General features: G+C 36.9%; 1 protein-coding gene across 1 annotated transcript in view; it reads right to left on the bottom strand.

The window, feature by feature from the left end:
- The window catches only part of BRD10 (bromodomain containing 10), a 54,869-nt gene that overhangs the window by 15,956 nt on the left and 23,263 nt on the right, over positions 1 to 15,650 (bottom strand). Inside the window, exons 5-6 of the mRNA XM_071579922.1 lie at positions 15,092 to 15,181; positions 1,604 to 1,719 (exon numbers count right to left, since the gene is read on the bottom strand). Of these exons, the coding sequence (XP_071436023.1) occupies positions 1,604 to 1,719; positions 15,092 to 15,181 (206 nt within the window). The remainder of the gene's footprint in view (positions 1 to 1,603; positions 1,720 to 15,091; positions 15,182 to 15,650) is intronic.

Genomic DNA, 15,650 nt, shown 5'->3' on the forward strand with positions numbered 1-15,650 from the left:
AAAGCAACGTGGCCAGCAGGTTGAGGGAGGTCATCCTGTCCTTCTGCTCTGCTTTGGTGAGACCCCACCTGGAGTGCTGCATTCAGCTCTGGGGTCTCCAGCACAGGTAGAACACAGACTTGTTGGAGCAAGTCCAGAGGAGGCCACCAAGATGACTGGAGGGATGGAGCACCTCTCCTGTGAGGAAAGGCTGTGAGAGAATTGGGATTGTTCAGCCTGGAAAAGAGAAGGCTTTGGCATGATTTGACTGCAGCTTTCCAGTACCTGAGGGGAGCCTACAGAAAAGATCCAGAGAGACTTTTTACAAGAGCAAGTAAGTGACAGCACATTGGCGAATGGTTTCAAACTGAAATACAGCAGGTTTAGGTTGGATATTAGGAAGAAACTCTGCAGTGTGAGGCTGGTGAGCCACTGGAGCAGGTTGCTCAGAGAAGCTGTGCATACCTCATTCCTGGGATATTCAAAACCAGGTTGGATGGGTCTCTGAGAAACCTAGTCTAGTGGAAGGCATCCCTGCCCATGGCAGGGGGTTCAAACTAGGTGTTCTTTAAGTTCCCTTGCCACAAAAACTATTCTATGTTTCTGCGATTCACTAAACAAGAACTAATACTGGGCATCCAGCAACAGAATTTACAGAAAAGATAAAACTGGGAACTCTATGTATTGGAAAATGAAATCCTCCCTAATACTAATATTATCTCCCTTATTTCCAAAAGGAGTCTAAATTGCAAAAGACAGAGAGAAATGAACAGCTAAGGAAAATGAACAGAACTGTGAATAGAAAGGAATAGAAAAAAACCCAAAACTTATGCTAGGGTCCATTGTTTAAAAGCAAAATGTTGAACAATATCCTAAATTTCCAAATAAAAATTTTAATTCATTCATGGTATCCATAAAATGAGCTACTAAGGAACTGATCTCTGAGTAGCTCCATCTGTTTACTGTCTTTACAATTACAGTAATAACTACATTGCTAACAAACAAGAAAGGCACTGAGTTTCAGGACAATATTTAACCTCTCCATGATTTATAATCAGGATAACATCTCCAGTGTTACTAATACTTGCCCTTACTAGATTTAAATCTGTCACTGCTTCACTGGTATTCCTCTGACATGCCCCATTCCAGTTGCATTTCTAATTTACAGGGTTACAAAGACCTCAAAACTATGCTTCAAGCACTGCTATGTGGAGAAATTATTAACAGCCAACTTCGGTAACTTCAAACAATAAGCAGTCAGAGTATTCTAAGAAGCCCTAGTATAGTTTTCTAGAAAAAGGTTTTCAGCATCTCAACCAAATAAGCAGCAGTGCAAATCCTATCTGTATTATGATTCACTCCTGATAGGCATGCTTATGCATTCTAAAGCGTTTCAGAAGAAAAAAACATTAAGGGGTTAAACTCAATTTTATTTAGAGATGGTAAGCCTGAAATATAAAATACTTTTTCCAACTGAAGTACTGCCAGTGCCTCACTCTCCTCAAAGTATTTTCATTTGACTTAACTTGAAAGCAGCACATTCATTGATTAGTTTTTAAAAGGTGAATTTTGTTCTGTGTTTCATCTCATGCACCATTGTTAAAAAAAAAGAGCAGCTAATTACCTGTTTCTTTGAAATGCTTTAATTAGCTTTGGTTCCCATGGTAACAGTTCATTAAGCAGTCGTAACAATGTACCATGCAATTCCTTTACTGCTTGCTTTCGGTGGTACCATCTTCCCTGAAAACATAAATTCCATTTATTTATCATTGTGTTAGACCTGAATCTTATTAATTAGTAGTACAATAATCCTGGTACACTAAAAACTAGAAGAAAATATTAAGAAATTTCAGAGGTATATCAACCCATTACCTATATAAGACATTAATATTTTGATTTATTTTTTAAGCTACAGAGAGATAATGTCCTCTGCAATGTAATGTAATACTGCAAGGATGCTCATTTTTATAGGTCAAACTTAAAACTGAAGCAAGATGTTGCAAACACACCATGTGTTTAAAACAAGTAACTGGAAATCAACCATGTATGCACACTTCACACAGAGATAAAATTTCTACAGAAAATCTTACCATAATCTCATTTAAGAAGTGGTATAGATTCTATAATTACTGATTGGAAAAAAAATTCCAAATACTGCAATTTTCAGGGATAAAACCCCCAGAGTTTTTGCATTACATTTTCTTTGAAGTTCTAGATAAAGTTTTTAAAAGAAAAGTTCTGCAATTGGTCTTTTATGAAGCAACAGACTATGCAGCAGAGACCAAGTTACTAACATAAAATCTTTAAGATTGCAATTCAAATGTATAATTAAAAATGGTTTTATTTTCGAAACCAATATATGTAATCTTGTGATCTTTCATGATAATTAATGTTTTCATAAATCAGGAAAGTCGGAACGAGGATAAGAGACACTGGAAAATGACGACCATGGTGGACTTCGTGCTGCAGAACACACTCTTTAACACTTACAGATATGCTTTCTAAGTATTTCTTCCCAAAACTTTATTCTGTAGTTCATTACATAAAAGACTGAACAATGAATATACATGTAACTGTTACAAAACAGATGTGGTGCACTCTAGTACTTCTGCCACTCTACTAACTCTGCATTTTATGTAAATGACGGTTTTACCTGCTGACTCATCAGAGAGGATATAAGACAGTAAAGAGACTATGGTTCCGAAAGAAAAGGAAGCAATGCTTGGAACTTACTTAAATATACTTATTTAACTTTTGATATCTCTCATATCCTTCACAGCTTCCTATGGTCTAGCACACCAAGAAATCTAAGGCAGCAAAATCTGGACAAAGCTTGACATAGCTGCCTTTCAGCAGTCTGTAAGAATGATCTTCCTAATGACTTTACACATATTTCAGCAGATCTCTCCAATATACAGCAAGACAAGTCAGGCTGAATGCTTGTTTGAAGACCAGGTATCCATTTTTTATGATTAATCAAGTTACCTAATAAAACATTCTTTGATTAAAATTACAAAAGCAAAGATTTTAAATAGGATATTATGGCACATTCCCACATAACGATCAGTGTTGAACACACACAAGGCAGCAAATCATATTCTAATTTCCTTCACTTGTGGCCAGTCACAATTGCACATGTAATAATGCACTGCACCATAAAACCTGTCACTAGCCCCTGCAACAGAAAACAGCTCTTGTGCATGCAGTAGCCTACTGGGGCATTTGGCATCATCCCCTAATGTCAGTAATCAACAGAATTAATGTGTTAACTTATCAAAGAATACTATGTGCACAGATTTACTTTTCTTGTAAGATATACAAAACATTTCACAGACAGTTTTAAAACAATGGATTTATATGCCAGAGTATTAGTGGACTGTCTCAAAACAAAAATCAAATAAAAATAAACAATGCCACCACTATTGTGGTATAGAAATGCAGTACATAAAGTTAATATACCAAAGAAGGGGATGTGTGAAAATGTAGTATTAAAAAGATAAGAAAAATCACTACAGACTAAAATGAAATTAGTAATTTCTGAGACTAATTTGTCTTTAAATAAGGCTAAGATCTCAACTTAATAGATAAAAAAGAGTATTTATAAGACAGAGATATCAGCTGACCACTGAGTAAATGAAGTGATAACTGTATCATGCAGCCAGATATAAATATTTAGTCAAGAACAGACATAAAGTCTTTATTGACCTCACTAACACTTCAGAAAATAACAAATATGAACGAATATGTCACTTTTCTCCTTAATTACAAAAATGAACAAAAAAACCTAATCAATCCCTGCCTCCTGAATTCTAGAGCTTCATCTAGTTGAAGGCACGTCACTGGTGGGGTCCCCCAGGGTGCAATACTGGTCCAGTGTTGTTTAACCAGTTCATCCATGACTTGGATGAAGGGACAGAGGCCTCCTCAGGAAGTTCATGGACAACACAAAGGTGAAGGAGTGTCTGGTACCCCAGAGGGCTGTGCTGTCATTCAGAAGTACCTCAACAGGTTGAAGAGATGGGCAGAGAAGAACGGTCTGAAATTAACAAAGGCAAATGCAGCTTCCTGCACTGGGGAAGAACAACCCCAGGTACCAGTACAGGCTGGGGCTGACCTGCTGGAAAGCAGCTCTGCAGAGAAAGACCTGGAGATCCTCGGCAACAACAAACTGTTCATGAGCCAACAGTGTGCCATGGGGGCCAAGAAAGCCAATGGCATCCTGAGGTGCATTGGGAAGGGCCTTGCCAGCAGTTTGAGGGAGATGATCCTGTCCATCTGCTCAGCCTGGTGAAGCCTCATCTGGAGTGCTGTGCCTAGCTCTGGGCTCCTCAGGACAAGAGAGACATGGAGCTCCCCAGGCATGTCCAGCAAAGGTGGCAAAGATGATGAGGTGACAGAACCATCTCTCTTGTAAGGAAGACTGAGGGAGCTGGGCCTGTTCAGCCTGAAGAAGAGACAACTGATAGGGGATGTCATCAATGTTCCTTAGTATCTGAAGGGAGGGGGCCAAGAGGCTGGAGCCAGGCTCTGATCGGTGGGGCCAGGCAACAATACAAGAGGAAAAGGGCAGAAACTGATGCACAGAAGTTCCACCTGAACATGAAGAAGAACTTCTTTACTGTGTGGGTGACAGAACACATTGACCAGAGATGTTGTGGAGTCTTCCTCAGTGGAGGTATTCCAGAACACAGTCCTGTGCCATGTGCTCCGGGATGACCCTGCATGAGCAGGGAGGTTGGACCAGATGAACCATTGTGGTCCCTTCTAATTTGACCCATTCTGTGAATCTGTGAAAAATAGTGTCCACAGGATATAGTTTCTGGAAAACTCCACATTTGCTTCCAAGTAATTTTAAGGTAAATTTTATAGCACCATAACTTTAAAAATGTAAATGAATTATTTCCTTTTATCCCAATTACTCATTTTTCTTACTGAGGTTTTAGAGTTGACAATAAACCTGTTAATGGAAACATAGACAAATTTAAGCCATGAGAAGAACCTACACGCCTAAGAAAGAGTCAGGACAGAACAAATATAAATCAAAATATTGGAATAAAAAAAAATACTTGTCTTTTTAATAGTGGTTCAGTTGATTTTCCCTGCAAACATGTAATATCTCTGCAAAGGCCAGATGCCATTATTCCTTAAATATTAAACAGTAAAAAGAGAGATAAAAAAATTTATATAACCTTAAGATACAGCACTACAAAACTTAGCATTTCTTATACAATATCATTCTCAACATTCTCTAACACAGTCTTGTGCTTTTTTTCCAGAAGGATAAAAAATAAGAAGGCAAATCAATAACTGATGAAACTACAACTTCAGCATTACATAGCTGCCTACTCATTTCTATAGATAATGAACTTATTCTTACAAATGTCTGTGTTGCAAATTCTCAGAAATATCAAATGATACAATGTAGGAGATCAACTATAAACTGAAGACTAGAAGATTCAGGCTTGACATCTGAAGCTATATTTTCATCAGAAACACACAGCCCTTCAGGTAGTTGCAGAGAGCAGTAAAGTCTCCTCTAAGCCTCCTCTTCTTCAGATTAAACAATCCCAGCTCCCCTAGCTGCTCATCACAGGACTTATGTTCCAGACCCCTCGCTTAGCTTCATTGCCCTTCTCTGGACTCACTCCAGCACCTCAGTGTCTTCTTGCAGTGAGGGGCCCAGAACTGAACTCAGGATTCCATGTGCCTTGATTCTTACCAGTGCTGAGAACAGGGGACAAATCACTTCACACCCCAGGATGCTATTGGCATTCTTGCCCACCTGGGCACATTGCTGGCTCATGTTCACTGTTGTCAATCAGCACCTCCAGGTTCTCTTTGTGCTGGAACACTTTCAGCTGCTCCCTCCCCAGCCTGTAGCACTGCCTGGGATTGTTATGAACCAAGTGCAGAACCCAGCACTTGGTCTTGTTGAACCTCACATTGGTCTCAGTCCATCAATTCAGCCCATCCAGATCCCTCTTCAGGGCGTTCCTACCTCTCAGCAGATCAATACTCTGGCCCAGCATGGTGTTGTCTTTCAAGAGACTGAGGGTGCCCTTGATACCCTTGTCCAGGTCATTGAGAATTATATTAAACAGAATTTAGTTACCATCTTGTTGCAGGTGGTAGACAAACAAAACAGTACCTTTTTTTCTGGAAACACAATATAGGATATTAACAACAGAAAAAGAGAAAATAAGAACTAGACAGAGAATAAATATAAAATGTGACTTTGAGCTTTGTCAAGTTACAGGTAAATTTTAAAAATACAAACACAATAAAAATACATTTTAGACATGTGCTGAAAGTTTCCATATAAATGCAAAGAGACATTCAACACATTCTTAACTGAAAACTTACCTTTTAAAACAAGGTTTCTGACATCCACAGCAGCCAGGAAATGCTGACTCCACTCTCTGTGACTGATGCCCCAAAATACACTATTCTGGCATACTCATCATGGAATCCCAAAGCAGACTGGAGCCAGGATATTAATATATGGGGTAAGGACTGAACTTTATATAGGAGTTCTTGTTTTGCTTTTAAATAAACACACACACACAACACCACAATATTTTGCAGTTTTATAAGATTTGCTGTCATCTTTACTTTATATTCTAGAGACATAAAGTAAAGAAAATTAGTAATTTTATAAAACCATCCAATATTGTCAAAAAGGGGTGGTGGTGGAGGAATAAAACTTACCCTTAATAGGCCTGCTCCATTCTGCAGCGGGGTTCTGTGGTATATGTGACATTACCAGTCTAGCGTTTTCTAGTGATGTCACACAGAGAGGGAGTTGGTGATCTCCAGCTGCTTTGGACAGCAGATACCTAAAGAATAGAGATCAGTAATTGTTTCAATTCAGATATGGATTAACATGGACTGTTCTTAAAAACTAATTTATGGGCCAAATACTACAATTTCAGATACTTCCAATTTTAAACTGAGTAAGAATGCATGATGAGATTCTGTATTTATACTACGAATATTCATCTACTACGGAAAGTGTTTCAATTTTGAAAATGCTTAGAACTGTATTTTACAGTAAAAGTTCTGAAAGTCAGTATCTTGTATTTTATATTCAGCAACATTATTCTGAGTATTATAAATATATAACAACAGCTAACATCTGATGTTATTTGAAGACTGGGATTAGATACAGTGAGGAAGAATGACTAGTAGTAAATTATAAAACAAATTCACCCATGACATCTCTTTATCAATTTTATTTTTGAGCATTTACCAGCAACTAATGAGAAGTCCTCAGAATTCAGCTTGAACATCCATGACCTAGATATCTGATCACAGCAAACTATATCATAAAATGGTATCTCATACTCTCTTCTTATACACTGCAAACAAATAAAGTAAAACAAACAACAACAAAACCACAACAAATTTCTTGCTGCCAAGACTGTCTTTGTCTTCTGATGTAGTTCATTACTGTGAAATGGCCTTTCATTCATTTAGCTACATGTTTCAATTTTATTTAGGCAAAATTGTTAAACAATCACTGTGTTGATCAATCTACCACATTCTTTTAAAGATATAAGCCACAAAAACATAGAAGAAAGTTTATTATTAGCATGATCTTACGAGAGTTTTGAATCTAATTCAGAACAGTGAAATTATCCAGCACTGAGCTGACATATTTTACTCCCCATTAGAAGAACTTCAAGTTATTACCTTACACTTGCACAACATATGAAGAAACTGGGTGTAGGTAGTATCTTAAACTATTTACAAAAACTCTGGGTCTTTTAAGCTGTTACAATCTTATTTAAATCCCTTCTATACAGCTGAATATTTAATCTTCTTAAATCTGGATAGACAAGTACTTCAACTGAGCACCATAAAATCATCTCTTTAGTTAGAACTGTATGCTGACAGAAATGCATTGAATTATTTCTTCAAAACAACATAATAACCGACCAAAATCCAGAGCACTGTGAAATGTTTTGAATATACAGTAGTATCTCTATGACAAAAATGTTCCATATTAAATGTATGAGTACAACTCTGATGCAGAACCCACACTTTCACATTTGGAGCTTTAGAAACGTGTGAAGGAAGTGGCCTAAAGAAAGCTTGTTAGCATACATTTGTTGGATGTTTAGTCAGCCATAAGGAAAGGCGTGAAAGATCAAGGAAAATAGTAAAAAAAAGTAGCCAATAAAGACCAAAAGCAGGAAGAGCTGAGATAAACTGAAGACTGGGACAAAAATATTGAAAGCTAATGAGATAAGACAAAGTCAGAAACATCAGATAAGACAAATTAAATATTGCGGAACAAAAATTGAAGCCTAAAATTGGTGTTATTCATTCATATTACACAACTAAATATTACAAAAGCTCCACATGTTCAATCTGTCCTCAGAAGTACATGAGGCTGGATGGGGTAGATGTGTAAATTTCAGTCTCAAAATTTGACATGTTGGGCTCATATTAGTGTTTTAAGAGATGCAGTCAAGCCAAAGAGAAGCAATAATAGAAGTGACCAAAGTATAAATCTAATTTTTCAGATAAAGAATGGAAAAAGAGAATGTGTTAGATACATTACAGATGAAGATGCACAGTAACACAGAACCCAGGCTTAAATGGAAAATGTTTCAGCTGCAAGACTTGAACTGCATCTATTAAAATTCTGTTATCCTAAGTATCTACTGAAATCTCTTTCATTGGAGATCTCTGCCCCTGCAGTTCAAACCTGCAAATGTGTGCGCATATCCACATTTCTCAGACTACAATATTTCTTGTTTGTCTGTACATTCATGTAAATATAGTAATGGTGAAGAAAACATGTACAACCGAAACCTCTTTACATGCAAAAGTCTCAAGCATGGTACATATTTTATTGGGGAGGGAGGAAGAGATCAGTCAAAGAGGAGAGAGGAATGGGGAGTGTCTCAGGTTTGGCTTAGCTTCTTACCAACCCTGGACTGCCCTCTCCCTCCCCCCTGAGTCCTCGTAGCAAAGGAAAAAAAAATGAAAAAAAACTGAAAAGAGAAGAACTCAAAAGAAACTGAACTGAATTAAAAAGAAATTATATTTTCCTGACATTTGCAAACACATATATACAATGTGTACACACCACATAGGACCCCACCCCCAGGGGAAAGGGAAAAGGGAAAAAGGGAAAAAAACCAAACAACTTGTTAACCAGAAAAGAGGAAGAAACAAAACCAAACCTAAATAAATGAAACAGACAAATGCAATTAAAGGAGAACAAGCATGAAATGGTCTCACCCACGTCCCAGGCCAGGAACACCACAAGAACAGAACAGACCATCCAGGCTTCTCCCACACCCAGCTCCCCCGAAGAAGGAAAACTAAACTCCTCCTCTGTTACGTGGAAAACACGTGTGGAATACTTGTGATGTCTGCTTCCTTGGTTACACCTAGTTACTGAGGAAGCCATGGATCAAAACCATTACAGGGAGGAGGAAGTCAATCTGCTCACAAAAATGGAAGGTTTAACTGAATAATACAAAAGTTTTCACAGGGTCCCAATGAGAAGACCCAGTAAGTTTTTCCACTTTATTGTTTGTAAAGTTGAGGTCTGATTCACTAAAATATTAATAACCTATTTCTGATGGTTACATGAATTTCTGTTGAAGGGAAGTTCTTCTTGGGAAGTCCCTGTACAGTCTTGTCTAAACTCAGTTTCCTTAGTAAACGTTTTCAAACATATGACAGTAATTCTCATTTCTTCACTGAACAGAGAGAAGTATTTTATAAACTTCTATTTAGTACATGAACAATTTTGCATTATTTTTGTCATATATTAATATATTTTAAAATAAAATGTATCAAATAAATTAAAACCTCCAGAAAACAGTCTCTTAATTTAGACACATGTCCTACAAACAAATTTTACAGCAGCCTGTTTAGAAGGTCAAAAAAAAGCAGACATGAGAAATTCTGTGTTCCATCCTGGATCAATGTATTCCTTTGATTAGCCTCACAAAATGATTCATGTCCAAGGTTCTAAATATTTCTGAACTGAACCGGTAGGTTTTTCACTCTAAATTTTCAGGTGCACTCTGAAACGCATATATTTTAAGGAGATACAGACTTGAAGCTGCAAAAAACCTCACCATGCTTTCAGCTCTTCTGATTCACCTGTCTAAAATGAATACTGGCTTATAAAGGTAGACAAAGACATTGATCTGTCCTGAGACTGTAATTCTAACACCCAGGAACAATTCTAACACCTAGAAATAATAGCAGAACTCAAAGCCTTTATAAGGGAGGTTTCTACCTTTTTTGTGATGAAGTCAAGGACATCAGGGTCTCACAGACCTCTGTAAACAATAAAATCTTCAATGCATTTTCTCCAAACCCTAACTAGTTGTTAGCTTGGATGGTGTCCTTTGACTAAGTAATTCCCCTTCTGTTAACCTTTGACTTCTCTCTCTCTAGGAGAGAGTGGTCTCCTTCTCAGGAGGGTACTGCCCTTAATCCATTTTAACCTTCTCAATTTAACTGCAGGAATCCTGGGCTCCATTCTCCCTTCTCACTCCCTAGACAGCTACTCATTTACTGATCAGACTTTCAGGGAATGATTCAAATCCAATAGTCCTACCAAAGTAAAGTCTTGCATTTCAGTAAACAAGAAATCTTTCAATGTTCGTGTTCAAACCCACATCGTTCACCACAAAGTCAGCTTGCAAAATGATATCTGCAAAATAGCTGAAAGTTCAATACTTCATACAAGTACCTGCAGTCCTGTCACTTTCCTACTACACAATGTCAGGAAGGGTTTGGATTAAAAAAAATAATTCTGCTATTGATGTCTGTAGATTGCATACCCCTGTGAACAGAGACACACTGCAGACAAGTTAATGGAGAAAGATAGAAGGTTTTATTAGAAGGACCTTCCACGATCAAACCCTGGGGGTTTGACCCCTCGGTCAGGAAGTCTCAGGGTTAAATACCCCTCATGGACATCCAATCCAAAGTTCCCATTTCTCTCTAATGCCCACCCAAAAGTCCTGCCAATCTACCCCCTTCGTGATGGGGAGGCAGTTAGGCCTTCTTCTGTTGTTTGTCTTCTGTTATCTTGCAGGTGTCTGCTGCAAAACAGCTCGACCTTGACCAGGCCTGCTAGCTGGTGGGAAAGGCACTTTAATATTCAGACTTAAGATCAGGGCAACTCAGAAAAGACTCTATGATTCTAAAAGCTTTCTAAAATTGCATTAAATCACATCCTTAGGCATCACTGTGATAGCAAAAGTTAAGTACATACAAGGTATCTACAGAATAGCTCAATTAACAGTTTCACACACAAAAGAAAAATTACTTCAGATCACAAGAGAAGCTGATTATCTGCAAGGCAGTAAGAAGATTTCCATTCATATGCTGCAATTCCCACTGATTTGATCAGACACAGAAGACCTAGGGAAAAATGGCATCCAAAATGTCAGAAACTGATAGTTGTTACACTGAGTACTGATCAGGACAGAAGGTGCTACTTTACCATCTCTTCTTTTAAAAGAAATTTCATATATTAGATAGAAGTCTCCATGTCATCCTAAATATACAGGCAGAATGCTTCACTATCATGTGTTTGTCAAAATTATTTTTTCAGCAGTATCACTCCAGTTGTGGAATTAGGCTATTTTGCATATCCTGACCAATTGGATAGTTGTAGAAAATTTCTAAGAGCTCATATTCAACCAAGCAGCCATGCATATTAAATATACAGTATAAATTTTAAGCAAAGAAGAAGGAAAAATGCAATAAAATCTCAAAAGAATTTTTAGCCAGTATGTTCTAGTTCAGGCTTCTAATTGTCTCCTGGCTGCTTGTAATTCCATCTATGTAATTTCACACTTTTTTTTATCAATTCAATTTTTATTCCTGTTTTTAGTTACACTATTTTATAATTAAAGGATTCTAGCTTAGACGTTCCTTAGGGAACTTTCCTCCATCCTTTCACTAGATAGTGCACAGAAAATTAAACTTAAATCCTTCAAGTACCCTTTCTGCACCTTTCACTTTCTGATTTCCCATTAGGGCACACAAAGAAATTGTAAATCTCATCTCCCTGTGTACTATATAGAAAGGAGAGGAACTGTTTAGTAGCTGAAGGGATAGACTTTTTAGAGCACCCCTGACAGTAATACTACATACAACTTCACATGCCACAAAAAGGCATTTTTCCTGTCAAAATCAGTCCCACTCCCTTCTGCCCTCAGATGCTTATTCCTGTTCTTACAACTACTGCTCAGAGCGTGTCAGAATACAAGCACAGGTATTTGTGCAACTGCATGATAAATTGCACTGAGAAACGGACCTGTCTTACAAACAGCTTAGCAGCAGAAAAAGAGTAGTTAGGTTTATCACAGACTAACTCTCATCATGCAGCTGAACAAAGAATTTCGCTAGCCTGTCTCATGGGGTGGCACAGAAAACAGAAGTTTCCAGACACGGAGAGCAGGAACTATTTATCTGGCAGCAGTTTTGGCTTATGTCGGTTGAAAGCATATGTGAAATTGCAGCATCGCTTCAGAATCGTGGCGAGAGTTCAAGAGCACAGTGGAACTCTGTTCAAAATTACAGAACTGAGGTCAAATTTAATTTTCCTCTCTAAACAGTTAAAGCAAACTAGCACAAAGCAAATCATGTAACTGGTACAAACTCACCAGTAATCAAGCCAGAGGACAAGACTTTTTAAAAGGAAAAATACTACTAACAGCTAATTCAAAAGACAGTACAAGTGTACAAGAGTAAAGAAACAAAATGTTTTAGTCAACCAAACAGATTTATTGCTTCATTGTTGTAGAAGAAACTTGTTGAAATGCCCACACTTAAAATTATCCATGGCTTTCCATTACATAAGACTGTTCTAATTTGCTTTTAACTTGCCAAACAAAAATCTGTCAAGTAATTTGTTGTCTCAAGCTGATGTTCTGAAAAGTGTCAGATACAACCAGTCCAACTACCTACAAAACTGAGGGAAACCAATAAGCTTATTCATGCTAAAAAAGTCTTACAGCTCAGCTCTTTCATTATAGTCTCCACTACTTTCAAGTTCTGCAGAAGGAATTCCTTTTATGTACTCTAGAATGGTCTTCTAGGAAACAAAAGGGAGGTTAAGACTAAGGTAAGGTTATATCTAAAAGTCTTACTATCAGTTAGACAAGCTATGTTTCTAATATGTGCTAGTATTTAACATAACATGGCCTTGAGGATTTCTCTCAGCGACATGTGCTAGTAATTACTATAACTGGAATTACCAAGGAGATCAGCCATGAACAAAAATCAATAAAGTTACCATGAAGTTGTAAGATCATGATAATCTTTGGGTTAAAACAAGAAAGAAGTCCATGAACATGAGCATACATGAATAAAACAAGCTTTTGCATTAGGTCCAATTTCCATTATCAAATAAAAGCAATGTTTTACTTAGTAGTCTATGCACTTCAGAAAAAACTGAACAAACTTGATTCTGGATGCTGCTGAAACCACCACTGTCATTTACTCAGTGCTGAAGAATAGAAGTCTGTCTTTTCTCCAGTTTTTCAGCTATCTGACTTAATTACACATGGTATTAGACATAAAAAATGACATCCTAATGACTTCCCTTATAAAGTGAAACCTAATTTTAGCAATTCAAATTTATGATTATTCATCTAATTTAATGTCTATTTGTATATTTGGAATATAAATATGGAACTTCCCTGATAATTAGGTTTTTAGAAATCAGTATTTCACTTTACTATTTCCTCACAACCACTTCTTCAGTAATCAATCCTAACCCTTTTTCTTTACATAAAATTTCTAACAACACGTGTTCAGGGATCCAGAAGCACGGCCTGATAGGTCTGTACAAGCACAAAGAAAGATTGTCCTTACCTCACAACTTCTGAATGCTGAATGAGTTCTATCTTAACTCCCCTGTACTTAAGAGTTTGGTATTTTTAAGACGATGCAATTAGAACTAAACATAGTATTCCTGCTGAAGTCATGCAACTTACTTACATAATGACATTATCAGATTTCAGTTCAAAGAGCAATTATGACATATTTAGCATTTGTCTACCCTTGAAGAAGTCTTGTTCATACAGTTTTAGTAGCAGACTAAAAGTCTCACCTATACTAAGATTATTGATATGCTGTAGCATACTCTCATTTTTTGTTTTTTCTTGTATTGTTGACATAGCCTTTCTGATAACCTCTTGACATTCTTATCATAATACCAATTTATGGTTTAGCAACTGCAAAATGATTTCAAGATAAGACTGTTTTTATTCCTTTGGGTATTTTAATAATTATTATTCTAAGTATAAATTGTTTCTGCATGAGACTGTAGACAGTCACTTGAATTGAAAGAAGCCTAATTTCTAAGGTTTAGGGAAAAACATTTTTATCTACTACCTTTCATAGGAATGCCACAGAAACGCCTAGTTCAATAAACAGAACCACAATGAAAAAATTAAGAATTCACTGTAGAGTTCACTTGAATGAGTAGTATCCACGCATTTAAACATATCTACCATCTAAATTAAAATTACTGCCGCCTACAAAAGCCAAAACATCGTAGATTTTCTTGTCTGTTACTTTTTGAAGTTTTCAGCTGCACAGACTGAGTGATCCAGCGTACATTGCTAATATTTGTGTATCAATATGACATCCAAAGTCAGATAGCATGCTTTCTGGTACAACCTACTTCAATAAAAATGAAACAAAACCAATTTTAATAACTTGCAAACAAAAGGAGTTATGAATCCTAGTAAACAATGTAAGAGTCAGCTCTCTAAAAGTTCTGACACGAGAATTCTATCCCGTAATTGCTTTTTGGTAAGAATTTGTTCACAGCACAGAATGCTCACATGTTTAATTGAAATGAACTACTCCTTCTAAGGTATTACCACTATCCAGAGTTATTTTGGCAGTGAAAAGTGTTAAAATAGTTATTGAATTCACTTACCATAAAAACATTGAGAACAGACACTACATACAGGAAAGACTGCGATTACAGTTTCCAGGTATCACATGAGGTTTTAGGCAGTTGCTGAACAGCATAAAAATCTTCAGCTGAGAGGACTCAGCAAATAACTGTTTCATACCCATGCAAGAGAAAGCTTTTAATGTCACATACCGATTTCTTTTTCATGTCCTCCAGATCTTTGAGTTCATTCTCAATCTTTGTGATTAATTCCCTGAGTTCATCAAGATTAGTGCAAATAAGCTAAAAAACAAATGATACAAACACTTGGTGAGGTGGGACTTGGAAAATGTACAACGTAGTTAAATAAAATGTAAAAGCACAGTATTTTTATTTTTATTATAGCATTTTTAGCGGAAAAAAAAAACCAAAAATCAGGACTTGAAAGCAAGAAAATCTCATAAAATATTATTTCCTTCAGACATAAATCATACCTGTAAGCTTCTATTTAAAAATGTAGGTATTTTCTTAAAACTTCTGTGAATGACAACTACAAAATTTGTCTCAAGTACAGTAATGAACTGGAACACCTTTGAGTACCAAACTACTCCCTGGTGAACTAAAGTATACTAGCTCTGGAGTATGCTGTGGTTATAATATATTACACTTATTACAACTTTTTTCTGAGCGTAACTTTCTGTGCTTACAGAGTGTTCCATTGCAGAAGGGGTTCAAGAGGCAGGTGGACCTGGTGATATGGTGGAGTGGTTAC

This window comes from Pithys albifrons, chromosome Z, assembly GCF_047495875.1.
Source record: "Pithys albifrons albifrons isolate INPA30051 chromosome Z, PitAlb_v1, whole genome shotgun sequence".
Taxonomy (NCBI): domain Eukaryota; kingdom Metazoa; phylum Chordata; class Aves; order Passeriformes; family Thamnophilidae; genus Pithys; species Pithys albifrons.